The 15229-nt window shown below is 41.2% G+C and overlaps 1 protein-coding gene across 1 annotated transcript in view; it reads right to left on the reverse strand.

Annotated features, from left to right (window-relative positions):
* Nucleotides 1-15229, reverse strand: part of RPH3A (rabphilin 3A) — a 278685-nt gene that overhangs the window by 82558 nt on the left and 180898 nt on the right. The window contains exons 4-5 of the mRNA XM_040419660.1: nucleotides 4137-4257; nucleotides 3911-3994 (exon numbers count right to left, since the gene is read on the reverse strand). Of these exons, the coding sequence (XP_040275594.1) occupies nucleotides 3911-3994; nucleotides 4137-4257 (205 nt within the window). The remainder of the gene's footprint in view (nucleotides 1-3910; nucleotides 3995-4136; nucleotides 4258-15229) is intronic.

Genomic DNA, 15229 nt, shown 5'->3' on the forward strand with positions numbered 1-15229 from the left:
ATGTAAGTTTTCTCACATGTGTTCATAAGAAAATAATTTCGACTATATCTCTATATAAATACTGGTCGCTATTTAATGATTCTTTTAAAAGAAGTCTGCATTTATGTTAGATAAATAAAATGTCCAAGAGAGTCTGATGTAGGATATTCAGTACAGGATAAGGATATTATACTATTGACTGTAAAATTGGACTAAAATAAGCCTGTACAGCTATGAACAGTAGTCTGAATCAGTAAGGAACAGAAGGAAGGGTTAGCGTGAATACTGATGTTATTGAACTGTATAAGTATATTTAAAATAATTTGATATTTAATTATTTAAAATAAATAATTTATCATTTGGCTATTATCTGGAAACTGCAATGAAATTATGTTGCACAGCATACCATCTTCGGGTACAAAGCTGGACAGGCTCGGACTGGCCCATCGGGTGGAGGGGGATTCCTCGGTGGGCCCCCAGTCTCCTGCACCGGAAGATAAGACGGAGGAGTAATTATTTCTCCTTTCTCAGGAGAGATAATTATTGTAACCACAAGGTGTCAGTATTGCACAGTGATGCAGTCTCCTACTGGTGTACATTGTACAGGAGGCCCCGCAGTATCTTCTAGACTTCTGGGGCTGCTGGCTGTGAAGGAGGAGAGAAGGTGTCTGCCTCCTCCTGCCCTCCCTGCTGTCAGGAAACTGTGGCTGCTGGAGAGAAGGACTCCTCTGCGGTGCTGGGCTGATTTCTCAGGTGTGTGACAGTAATGAGCTGTAGGAGACTGTAAGAGGGAAATAGGGGATTTGTTTATAGCAGACATAGATCTATGAATGTGTGCGCTCTCTGCAGAGTTCAGAGTGGCATTAGGGGGACTCTGCCCTAGGTCCCCCCCAATGCCTCTGCTTTAGGTGCACCCCCATAAGTGTCCCAGCTCCAGATGCACCCCCAATGCCCCCAATCTAAAAGCACCCCTAATATTGAATCTTCTCCAGTTGCCCCCTAATACCCCTGCAGCTGCTCCAGGATCCCTACTATTACCCTGCCTTAGGTGACCCTAATGCCTCTGCTTTAGGTGCACCCCCATAAGTACCCCAGCTCCAGATGCCCCCACTCTAAATGCACCACTAATATTGCCTCTTCTCCAATTACCCCTGCTCCAGGATCCCCACTATTACCCTGCCTCAGGTGACCCTAATGCCTCTGTTTCAGTTATCACCCTCCGTTTGTGCCCTTTGCTCACGTTGCTCCTCTAGCACCTTTGCTTGGGCTTTGTATAAAAATAATGCACAGTGCGTCACATTCTCCAGTATTGACACGTATGGTTTACATGGTGGTAGTGATGATATTCCGTATTTATAGGCATCACTGCCGCCAAGATACTGGTGGTGGAGGATTTAAAGGGGGTTGTCCAGGTTTTTAAGTTATCCTCTCCACACCATAGGGCATAACTATATGATTAGTGGGGTCCGATTCTGCAACCCCCACTGATCCCAGGAACAGGTCCTGTTCTCCCTTTTTATGGTGTGACAGGCTACACATATGCCCTGCTGCTCTATTCATTCTATTTGGGACCACTGGAATTAGCCAGCGCTGTACCCCATAGAGAATGGATGGAGAGGCAGGGCATATGCTCGACCTGACACTCAGTCAAGAAGGGGGATCAGTAGGGACTCCAGCGTTCAGACCTCCACGGATCACTTAGTTATCCCCGATCCTGTGGATAGAGGATAACTAGAAAAGTGGACACAGGTCCTTCAACAGGCGAGCATTTCTATTTTAGTTTGACACATGCTTTGGGCCAGATTTGTAATAAAAAATAAAATAAAAAATTTACACCCAAAGAAAACCTTTAAGGATAGGGAATGTAAAAAGGTGAAACAGCCATGACACGACAGGTGATAAGTGTCTGATTGGTGGGGGTCTGACTGCTGGGACTCCAATGATCAAGGGAACGTGGTCTTAAAGGGGTTGTCTCACTTCAGTAAGTCGGATTTATAAGCCACTTACTAATATATTGTTATTATCCATATTGCTTCTTTTACTGGCTGGATTCTTTTTTCCATCACATTATACACTGCTCATTTCTATGGTTACGACCACCCTGCAATCCATCAGTGGTGGTCGTGCGTGCACACTATAGGATAAAGCACTAGCCTATGTGTGCTCCCATGGTCCCGGCCACCAGAGAGGCTGACACTTTTGCCTATAGTGTGCAAGTATGACCACCACTGATGGATTGCAGGGTGGTCTGTAACCATGGAAATGAGCAGTGTATAATGTGATGGAAAAATGAATCCAGCCAGCAAAGGAAGCAATATGGACAATAACAGTATATTAGTAAGTTTTTCATATTAACTTTCTCTACATGATAAACGCCACTTACTGAAGTGAGAAAACCCCTTTAAGACCCTTGTGTACATAGATTGGCGGTAATGTAATTGAATGTCTCAGGACCCCTCTTTTCATGATTAGTCGGTGTGCCAGCAGTTAGACCGCCAGCAATCTGATATTTATCCTCTATCCTGTAGATAGGCGATAGGTCATTATCGTAGGACAACCCTTTTAAATATACTGTAGATTATGTGCAATCTGAGGAGGTTTAGATTTGCTAAATTTCATGCCAGACATTTATGCTTAAAGGGATATCTCACTTCAGTAAATGGCATTTATCATGTAAAGTTAATACAAGGCACTTACTAATGTATTGTTATTATCCATATTGCCTCCTTTCCAGCACATTATACACAGCACGTATCCGTGGTAACGGCCACTCTGTAATCCAGCAGTGGTGGCCATGCTTACACACTATAGGGAAAGGCTGGAAGTGCGCATAGGCCGACACCTTTACCCATACTGTGCAAGCACGGCCACCGCTGCTGGATTGCAGAGTGGTCAAAACCATGGATACGAGCAGTGTATAATGTGATGGAAAAGAGCCAATATGGAGAATCAGAATACATTAGTAAGTGCCTTGTATTAACTTTCTCTACATGATAAATGCCATTTGTTGAAGTGAAGTGCTACACTTCATAGGGTTAGGCAAAAAATGTCCTGGTGCGTGCATTGCATGTTTCCTATGTGTGATAGGAACTGCATGTGTCTTGTTTCTGACTGACTTAACAGCAGGATATCTATATATGTGTAAGGCTACTTTCACACTTGCAGTAGCAGGGTCCGGCAGGCTATTCCAGTGGGAGAACAGCCTGCCAGATCCGTACTTACACTAGCCCACCGTGCCGCCAGAGGTCTGCTCCAGCCCCATTCACTATAATGGTGGCGGGCCAGAGGTACGGTCGCAGCACGGGAAACATGCCGAGAGGCGGCCGGACAAAAATTAGGAGCGGACTTCTGGCGGCACGGGGGGCTAGCACTAGCACGAATGCGGCAGGCTGTTCCCCCGCTGGAACATCCTGCTGGACCACTGACTGCAAGTGTGATAGTAGCTTAAATTCTGCCACATGTATGTTTTTGCATTTTGCTGTGTCTACCATCATACTTCATCTTTAAATATTTCTGTTATCACTGTAAGGGCTCAGGAACACGATTGTTGGATGTTTTCCAGTCCGCAAATTGCAGATCTGCAAAACATGGATACTGGGTGTGTGCAGTCCACATTATGTGGAACAGAACAGGCGGCCTCTAATAGAACAGTCATATCCTTGTCTGTAATGCCGACAATAATAGGACATGTTCTATCATTTTGCGTAACGGCCATGCGGACATACAGACAAGGAATGCACATGGAGTCATTTCCGTTTTTTGCGGCCCCATTGAAGTGAATGGTTTCACATTCAGGCCACAAAAAAAATAAAAAATGGTACGGACATGGAAAAAAAATAAGTTTGTGCGCAGGAGCCCTAAGGTGGGCCCCCAGGTACCACAGTCCGACACTGAAGCTGGACTTGTGTATGGACTGATATGTTCTACTTACCTCACGCTGCTCACTACATATTTTGCAGAGCCAGATAGAGTGAGGACGACTGTTGGTTTGTACTCCACACTTTGTGCATACATTCTGTTAAAATCAAGGATAATATCCTAAAGTAGTGGTAGAAGTAGTAGTAGGAGTAGTAGTAATATATTAATTAGAAAGTAGAACCAACTATCAATAAAACACATTATCAATTATTAAGTAGCTAATTAGGAATAATGATAACCTTTTTGCAGTCTTCACAAACAGCACACTTTGATCCCAGTTGCTCCCCACAAAGAATGCAGCGATTAACACCATCACCAGTCACTGTCTTCCTCATATCCTCTAACCGATCCACCAAACGCCTATGACAGAAGAAAAAAAGTCAAGTGGCTACACTTATTTCCATATAAAACATATATTTTATTATGTCATTTAGTGTCAAGCTAATGTATGGGAGCAGATACCTCCCGTCGATGCACTGCAGACACTTCAGCCATCTCCATTCCCCCAGTCTTTGATAACAGCTGGTTGGTACAGACCACTGCAGCCAATCAGTGGCCTGAAGTGGTGTACTACTGGTGTCATGGCTCCCACTGTTGATTGGCAATGCCAAGAGTGCGGCACACAACTGATGTGACCACTGATTGGCTGCATCCATCACATGCCAGCCCCTTGTAAACAAACACTGGAAGGACCATTGTAGCATCTGTGCTAGATCAATGGAGGGTTGAAAAGATGAGTATTGGGGTTATTTTGTTACTTCATATCATTTGCTGTTGTTTTTATTTTATTACTTAAGAAACTAAGATAAACCCTTTAATCATTTTGCAGGGCTGGTATCCTAGTGATAAACCAGTAGCACCCACTGACCCAAGTAATAGGTTTGTCAACTATCATGTAGATCAGGCAATGAAAATTATGAATACATTTCATATACTCTATCAGGTCTACAGGTAAGGGATCACATCTAATTGTTATGGTGCCATGTGTACACATGTCTACTTAGTTCCACCGCCACTGTGATATAACTAATATACAATGGTTATTCGAAACTATTTTACTACAGAATGAACTAAATTGTGTTCCTGTTGGACACTGCCTTGAGGTTGAGGCTGAATGCACAAACCACCATCACTAAAAATAGAACAACCATGACTAGATAATTTAGTCACTCAGAAGACAAGCCTCAGGAGATGAAATTAGAAATCTCAGATTCATGGATGCTGCATGCGCTCCACTTGTGTGGTGACCTATATCCAACACCGCAGTGGAGTACACAAAAGGAATGAAACATTGCCTATAACTCTGCCTGCGTCTCTCCTTTGAGTGTAGAGATATTATCTGTGTTTGATGTATGTTCACTCATTTTATAAATTGTCTTTTAGGAAACACAAATAAGCACAGAAAAAACATGAACATGCAGACCTGAAACAAACAATTAAAGGTGCTACATCTCAAAGGGAAATGCCATAGGAAATACACTGTTAAAATCAGACACATATCTTGTGGGGCTAGCTCAGATGAATGTAATGAAGTATTTCACTTCACAATAGGTTACTTCTAGGGATGATAGAATCGACTTTGGATGAAACATCTGAAGTCGATTCGCATAAAACTTCGTTCCAATACTGTACTGAGCAGGAGCTCCGTACAGTATTACAATGTATTGGCTCCGATGAGCCGAAGTTATTGCTTCGCAAAGTCTTGTGAGACTTTAATTAATTTGTACTGTAAAAAAACATTTACCGAACTCGGGTTTGTTCCCAAATGGTACCTCGAACCGACCCCGCGTTCGGGAAATGTTTTTTTACAGTACAAATTAATTTATGAAGTTATTATACGAAGTCTCACGACACTTCTTGAAGCAATAACTTCGGCTCATCGGAGCCAATACATTCTAATACTGTACGGAGCTTCTGCTCCATAAAGTATTGAAACGAAGTTTTATGCGAATCGTCTTCGCTCATCGCTAGTTACTTCATTCTGAAGAAAAAGTACTTTGAATCCATATGCCAAAGAAGAGTCCACTCCACCATGGGTGAGCCTGAGCCAGTCTTTGCACCCTTGCTCCTCTCTCTAGCCTTCTTGATTGACAGGTCCAGTGAGATGACTGTGTAGGAATCTGGACTGTTAATTAAGAAGAAGGGAGAGGGTCTGGCAGATGAAGCAGGAGAAGCAAAGGTGCAAAAAGTGACTTTGGCCCACTCTCAGTGCATTCAACTGCTCATTTGCATATGGATTAAAGGTTGAAAGAACTTATCACTATGTGATTTAGTAAAGCTAGCCCTACAAAGCATTTCTTCTGGTGTAAAGGTGAATTTCCTAGTGGCAGACTTCCTTTAAAGGGGTCTTCTGAGACTTTTCTAACTGATGACCTATCCTAGATCTGTAGTCTGGGAAAGGCTGAGGTCAGAGCAGGCAGAGTTTGTGCCATCTGATAAACTGTCCAAGGTCAGGGCAGGCAGCTCAGGGTCTGCATAGAGAGCATACAGAGGTAAATTCAAGCAGTAAAGGGTCAAATTCAGAAGTTCCAGAAGCCAGGCAGTGGTCAGAACATTGAATAGGCAATCAAGCTACGGCAAACCACTGCAGGCAACTAGAACCTATTGCTTAGGCATCTCCTCACTAGGAATGGTGCCTAAAGTATCTCTAGGTGGCCCGCCATTGGCTGGGAAAAATTTAGGGTGCACACTATGGGCCCTTGATAAGCCAAATGGAGTGCATATAACTAGCAGTTATAATAGAAGATAGGAGGTAAGCAGGTTAACAGCAGTCAGGCCATACCATTCTTCATTAATTACCATTGGAATTGATCAGATTAAATGTAAAAATTTGTTGGTGTAGAACAATTTTTAAAACTTTTCTTCCTAATATATTTTGTTTTGCAATGTGTCTAACACTAGATTATGTATGATCTATGATAATATTTGGCTTATTGGGTTTCTCAATGAAACAGCGTTCATGTTTCACATTATTCATTTTAAAAAGGTATTTGCAAATCAGAATAAAATCAATTTAAACCATTTAGAGAACTACCAACCACTGCTCTAACATGTTCAGTGTTCTCTAACATAAGATGTTTCACAAGCCAGCTGCACTAAATGCAATAGAAATCAATGAACGCATAAATATGTCATACAGAATACCCGATTCTGTGCAAAGTGTTTTTCGTCCCAGACGTTTGATTAAAGTGTTTTCTGCTACACCAGTGTTGTTGTAGATGAATGGGAAAGACTATGCATACAAATAAAAAACATTTTGGAGCTTCAAAAAAAGCACCCTCAAAAACATACCACTCCATTGCAAAACATGATGGTGATAGTATTGTACAGTAAGGAGATTTCTCTGCATTAGGCCATAAAAGGCTTGTGAAGGTGAAATGAATATGAATACTGTAAAATAACAGGTAGTATAATTTAGGAGTACAATCTTTGTAGATTTATTTTCCAGCAAGATAATAACCTAAACACACACATATGGCTTACAACCAACAATGTTAATGTCTTACAGACCTTTAAGCAACTAAGAATTTTTTGCTGGATGGACTTCAAGCTATTCATTTATGGTTCCGTTGGAACTTACCAATGCTGAGGGTGTATCTATCTATTTTTTTGCCAAAGTTTTACTTGCCTTTCTTTTAGATGTTTTCTTTTTCCTATAGAGACGTTTTATGGGGGAAAACCCCTGAAAAAAACACCATACCCAGAGAATTCTGCAATATGGAATAAAATGCCAAAAGGACACATGAACAGCAGGACATACGAAAACTCCACTACAACAAAAAAACATAGTGTTTGTAGGGTGTTTTATAACTTTGTTTTTTAACCGACGATAACAGGCAGTGATCTACATATAGAGACGGAAACTATCGTCACTTGCTATTGTGATGCTGTAACTTCTTGTTAGCCAACATGTAACATCTATCCAGGGCATTTTATGCTCAAAAAAATGCCCACAAAAAATATTATTTTTGAGAGGAAAAAAATCTACATGTGGTACAACTCTTAAAAAATGTTGTTTCTAAGACTTGAGAAAAACGCATTGTTTCCATGCACAAAACTGCCAGAAATCTAGCATCCCAAACTCAACAGTCTTTACATGCAAGGTCATGGCAAATAACCATGGGGAACGTAGGAACGGCGCTCATTAGGGCACAATAGCAAAACTGGGAAAGGTGCCCACAATGACCACCTTTAGCAGCAAGTACGTTTAGAACTTTGAGTTTTTCATTGCCTCTTTCACTTTTCTCTCCTGAGAAGATGGCCCCCATGGATGTTAGCCATGCTAAAAAGTGCAAATATTACAAATTACTGCGGCTGGATACAGATGTAGCCAGCATTAAAGTCAAACCTGATGCGTTATCCTACTAACTTATCTCTAACTTAGTTTAATTTTATGCCAAGCTTCTCAAGCTTAAAGGTGATGTTGAGTTACACTGCTGGGATGGCATGCTATCATGCTGATTTTGGTGCTGGCTACACCTATATATAAGATCAAAGAATAGATCATAAGGAGCGGACTGGGTGATAACTGTTCACAACTGGGCCTGGTCTGTGGTAATATGTCCCAGGGAAAAATTAACTCTTAGGTACTTATGAAGAATATGGTGACAAATAGTGAATCATGGTGTGAAAATAATACTCGCTTTAAGCTTACTGAGTTGGTAGACTTGGATTTATGTAGGTTTGACTAGGTCTTCTAAGTTTGTGATCCCCAAGAGGCAGATTTTATTCTGAGGTTACAAGATTTTAGCTACATATTTTACTAAGCGTTAATCATCTTTAACCTAAAAAATTCCAGACCTCTAGAACCAATGCTGAAGAATGGACAAAATAGGAGTTCAGTAAGCCACTGCTGCTGTTCACTTAAAGGGGTTGTCTCACTTCTGCACATGGCATTTATCCTGTAGAGAAAGTCAATACAAGGCACTTACTAATGTATTGTGATTGTCCATATTGCCTCCTTTGTTGGCTAGAGTCACTTTTCCATCAAATTATACACTGCTTTGTCTTTGGCTACATGATAAATGTTATTTTTTGAATAAATGCAACAGGGGAAGCTGTGCCAGAATGCATTCCTCCGTACATGCATGGCGGGCTGATCGGGCGGGTGCAGGAGCTGCGCCCGCTCGATCACTGCAGGGGCCTGGCAGTCCCTGATAGCTCGGCCCCTGCTGTATCCGCCGGCATCTCTGTTTACATCGATGCCAGCGGATTAACCCCTTTTATGCCGCGGTCAGCGCTGACTGCGACATAGAAGGGGTTTGCTGCGGGTGAGGGAATCCATCGGGTCCCCGCGCTATTGTGGCGGAGACCAGATGTATGACAAGGCAGCCTGATGCCGTGCAGAGGCTGCCCAATGCCTTGCATGGCATCAGGACCTGCCTTCTACAGAAGCCGAAGAGATCCAGCCTCAGGCTTGGTCTCCTAGGCAACCTGTTAGTGTATTACTCTGTTTAATACACTAACAGGCAATGCAATACAATACGGATGTATTGTAATGCATTGCAGAGGGGATCAGACCCCCAAAAGTTTAAATCCCAGAGTGAGACAGAAATAAAGTAAAAAAAAAAGTGTTTTTAATAAAAAAGAAATAAAGTTTCAAGTAAAAAAAGCCCCTTTCCCCAGATTTTATATTAGAAAAAAGAAAATAAAAAAACACACATATTAGGTATTGCCGTGTCCGTAATGACCAGCTCTATAAATATATCTACAAACCATGATTTAAATGCTCTATAGTCTTTTTTCCCCCATACTAAGTCAGCACTCCTCCCCATGTGGCACAGGTGCTCTTTACTTAAATTAGCAGTAGTCTGCACAGGGTTTTAATTCCTACCACATCTCAGTTGGAGTTCCTGAGAAGCTGTGAACAGGTGATCCCTTAGCACCAGTTCACATGCGGCGCTGGATGGCGGCCGTTGCTGTTTCTGTGCTGTGCTGGTGGAGCTGTGGGATCCGAGGCCTAGGTGGCTCCGCTGTACAGCGGGGTAGCTGGTTGGCTGCTGGATCCCATTGCCTGCTGGAGCAGTGTGGAGACGCGGTGGTCGCCACACGGCACTGCGCTACGGTTAGAGTAGGTTCCCACTTAACAAGAGGCAACCTTGTCGCGGTAAGTGGGCCTATGCTCTTTGATCAAACTGTATACTAATTGCCTCTTAATAGTGCACAGCAAATGATTGATATAACCGCTGTATAGCCATGTTTTATCATAAGAAATGCTGCTTATTACATACAGTAGTCAATAGTATAGGAATGAGGAGGTGTGATTTAGTTTCACTCTACAAACCATGCTATAAATATATCCGTCCGATAAACGTTATAAAATATTTTTTGTAACCTTACATCACAAAAAGTGCAACACCAAGTGATCAAAAATGTGTATGTTCCACAAAATGGTACCAAAACAATAACCTCATCCTGCAAAAAATGAGCCCCTACATAAAAAAATCTCTCAAAAAATAAAAAATAAATATAGCTCTCATAACATGGAAACATTAAAACATTATTTTTTTGTTTTAAAAATGCTATTATTGTGTTAAAGTGAAACAAATAAAAAAGTAGACATATTAGGTATTGCCTCGTCCGTAACAACCAGCTCTATAAAAATATCACATGACCTAACCCCTCAGGTGAACACAGTAAAAAAAAAAACTGTGCCAAAAAGCCATTTTTGTCACCTTACATCACAAAAATTGCAACACCAAGTGATCAAAAAGGCATATGCCCCCCCAAAATAGTACCAATAAATCCATCACCTCATCCTGCAATAAAATTAAATCCTACCTAAGACAATCAGTCAAAAAATAAAAACAATGACTTTCAGACTATGGAGACACTAAAATAAGATTTTTTTGCTTCAAAACTGCTATTATTGTGTTAAAGTGAAATTAATAAAACAGTAGACATATTAGGTATTGCCGCAGGTAAACAGCGTAAAAATAAATAAAATAAAAACGCCATTTTTTGTCACCAAACATCACATAAAGTGCAACACCCAAAATAGTATTAATCAAACCATCACCTCATCCCGCAAAAAATGAGACCCTAACTAACACAATAGGTCAAAAAATAAAAAAGCTATGGACAATGGAGACACTAAAACATAATTTTCAAAAATGCGATTATTGTGTAAAACTTTAATAAATAAGAAATAAGATAATTTATTAAGAATAATTCAAGTTTACATGCAGGTCCTCTGACTTGCGTGCCATCACTGCGCTGGGAACATGGACGCTGATGGAGGATTCCATCCATCAGTGGCCTCCATTCACTTATACTCTGTGCTTGTGCTAGTTCCCCTGTCCGTCTCCAGTATAATGGAATTGGGGGCTGTTAACGGATGGGATCCTCCATCAGCGTCCATGTTCCCAGCAAATTGCTGGCACGCAGGTCAGGGGACCATGAATTATTCTTATTAAAGAGGACCTTTCACCATAATAAAACCTCTAAACTACGGTAACTATACAGACGCGTAGAGCGGCGCCCAGGGATCCCGCTGCACTTACTGTTATACCTGGGCGCCGCTCCGTTCTCCGGTTATAGCCTCCGGTATCTTCATAGTTAGGCTCCACCCAGGGGAACCTGCCGGCGTCTCATTCTTCCATGCTGTAGCGCTGGCGCAACCTCTCAGGCTATGAGCTGAGCGCTGCGATTGGCCAGCGCTACAGCATAGGAGAAAGAGACGGCGTCAGGTTCCCCTGGGTGGAGCCTAACTATGAAGATACCGGAGGCTATAACCGGAGAACGGAGCGGCGCCCAGGTATAACAGTAAGTGCAGAGAGATCCCTGGGCGCCGCTCTACACGTCTGTATAGTTAGTTTAGAGGTTTTATTATGGTGAAAGGTCCTCTACTATCCAACATCAGAGGCAATATTTAATAATGATTATTACTAGCTTTTAATATAATCTGGCCAAGTCCTTTAATATCCACAGAATATGTTTTACATTTAGAGAATACATTCAGCACAGCTGAATTCAGCTGCTTAGATCCCATATTTTCTATTCTTTTAAAGGAAAACAAAAGAAGCTGATTAGGGATTTCTCTATCCCTGACTGTCTCTGTCTGTAAATGAGGCAAACAGTAAAAAAAAAAAAAAAAAAAAAATTAAAATCTCCATCCTAGTTGGCACAAAGCAGAGTTGGCTTTCCACCAAAAATGTAAGACTCCAGGCTGGCTGATTATCTGTGTAGATGTCTCTTGCATCTTCACCTAAGAAAGCATGCAATGATGTCCCATCGCAGTAGGAAGCTCTGTTCAAAGTATTTGGGCCCAGGGAAAAAATCCAATTAGTCAAGGGGAATCACAGAAGGGTTTTGCGGAATTATACTCCCTGTCACACAAGAGTGCAATACACAGAATGTCTTAATTCCACAACTGCCAATTCTTTTTTGCTATCTGTGAATGAATACCTGTCCTGTAACTCGAGAGCTACAGAAACAGCATAGTGTACACAGTGTACACAGAATCTATAGCTGCCAATCATTTGTATGGGAGTGATGGAAACAATATAGCACAGTCTGCTTGGCCTTTTACCGCCGCATATGATGGGCGTCCTAATCTCAGCCATGAATGGTTGAGATGGGCATATACCTTCAAGTTCCAGAGACAATGCAATATAGTCAAGACCCTCTGAAAAATTAGGTAGTATACTTAAAGGAGCTGTGGAACTTACTGTATTTAAAAATAATGTTAAAAGAATAAAAGATTGTACACACCCCACTTTAATCCCCCCCCCCCCCCCACATTTCCAGGACCACAACTCTAGTCCTCGCCTCTCGTCTGTATTTGGAGGCTGCAGTGGTGATGAAGCCATATATGGCACACGACTTCAGCCGTCGGGTGCTATATACTATACACTTGAACCACCTGAGCAGCCTGAAAATATAGGCTGGAGGTGAGGAACAGAGATGCAGTACTGGAAATAGCAGGGGGATCTAAAGGGAATGTGTCATCAGCGAACGACCTATTGTTTAAATCACTTTTTTAAGTTAAACACATTTAAAGAATTTTTGATGGCGTTATTTTTAATTTTCCGTGTCAATACCCATATTTAAACAAAAAACATCAAATCCTGCAGTTTTCGCACCGGCCATTAAGCCCAATAATTGGCGTCACTTCTTGGTCTGTACAGATCACTCTATTGCTGTTATCTCCTTATCATTACAGGCAGGTTTAGAATGATATCACTTCTTCATATATAGATAACACAGGATCCACTATTCACAATAGTTGAATGGTGCTTATCTGCTACCTCCTGACCTCTGCACAGGTCACAGAGCAAGCCTAGAAAACTGTCCTATAGAAGTCAATGAGGTCCCCTCCTGACCATTGTGTCTATGGTCCATGTGACTGCTCTATGGAAGTTCTCTAAATGCTCTCTAAATGCTGTTAAAGGGGTTGTCCACTTTTTTTTCATGACCTATCCTCAGAACAGGTTATGAATATCAGATGGGCAGGCACCCCGCCGATCAACTGTTTGAAGTGAATGCAGTGCATATAGAATAAAAAACAATGGAATCATAAAATAAAAACAGATTAGAAAAAAGGGATGTGTGTTGCTAGCTGGTTTTAACTGGCAGAAAAAATTCCAGTGACACGTTCCCTTTAAGTGGTGTGTACATGATACATTTATTATTTTAACAAATTTAGACAGATTTTGAAATGTCAGGAAACCCCCTTAAGACACCATTAAAAGCCTTGAATATATCTTCTGTCTAGCAAAGTAAATACTTAATTGTACACACTAATTGTAAGACTATTTTGATAACAATATATTAGTATAAATATAGGGGAACATTTATTAAAAACTGTGTTTTAAAAGCCGGCGGTGGTTCTGCCGAAGTTATGAAGAGGCACCGGCCTCTACATAACTTCTGCGCATCCAGTGCCAGTTCTAAATGTAAGACAGCTCATAAGCAGTGTTGAGCGAACTTCTGTTTTAAGTTCGGCGTCTAAAGTTCGGCTTCCGGTTAGCAGAGAATCCCGATATGGATTCCGAATTCCGTTGTGGTCCGTGGTAGCGGAATCAATAATGGCCGATTATTGATTCCGCTACCACGGACCACAACGGAATTCAGAATCCATATCGGAATTGTCCGCTAACCGGAAGCCGAACTTTAGACGCCGAACTTAAAACAGAAGTTCGCTCAACACTACTTATGAGCCGTCTTACATTTAGACCATTTTCTACACCTAAAACAGGTGTAGAAAATGATGAATGAGACGGGCCGGCCCACCTGTCCCCTTCCCCGCCACACCACACCCACAATTTTGGACCTGGCGCTGGATGCGCCAAAGTTATGGAGAGGCATGTGATGCCATCTGCGCCTAAAATACACCTAAATTAGGCATATTTCGGAATAGTAAATGACCCCCATAGTGTCTAACATATTTAGACAATCCAAACAAGTAGACTTTCCCTATAGATTCTTTGGGGTCTGATTCTCCTAAATTCTAAATGCCTACAGTCAGAAATCCTCCACACGGCTGTCCCATCAAGCGCAAGCAATTACAAGCATGAGCACTGGAAGGAAGAATTTCATTAAGCATATTATATGCTGCATCAGTCTACTGTCAGGTATGATATGAACAGCACACCAGATTTTTCCTTTAATTATTTATACAGCTTAGATGCAGAATGACTAGAATAACTAATAAACTGAAAAGGTCTTGCCAATATAGCTAGTTATAAGCATGATGCATAATTACAATGTATACCAACAGGAGGAATAAATACCAAATGATTGAGTTTAGAAACATTTATAGACTATGCACCTGGAAACAAGTGATAGGTTGTAACACTTTTCACAATTATAATCACTGGAAACGACCATTATTGATACTTTCTCAATACAGAAAGTTCTTTAGAATATTTGTACAATCAGAAATTGCATTGACGTGTCTGAGACACAACAGGCAGATGGAATTATTTTACCATATGGGAACGCAAATGTACAGACAGGTTTATAAGAAAGTGATAGTTTTTAGTGTTGAGCGCGAATATTCGAATTACAACTATTTATCGCGAATATCGCAACTTCGAGAATTCGCAAACATTTTGAATATAGTGATATATATAAAAAATAATAATATTCGGCTTTTTTTTTACTCGAAAAATCGGCAATGTAATGATCGCGTAATATGCAACCCAATATCTAGCAACCCATGTCCTCAGCTCTATACACAAAATCCCGATGACAGGTTCCCTTTAAGTTGCTTGTCAAGCAACTTAAGCAGGGAGGAATCCTGACTTCAAATGGAAAAAAATGACGAATATTCTAAAAAAACAAATATATAGCACAATATCGAAGATAGTGCTATATATTCCTTTTTGAA

The sequence above is a fragment of the Bufo bufo genome, chromosome 2 (assembly GCF_905171765.1).
Source record: "Bufo bufo chromosome 2, aBufBuf1.1, whole genome shotgun sequence".
NCBI classification, from domain to species: Eukaryota; Metazoa; Chordata; class Amphibia; order Anura; family Bufonidae; genus Bufo; species Bufo bufo.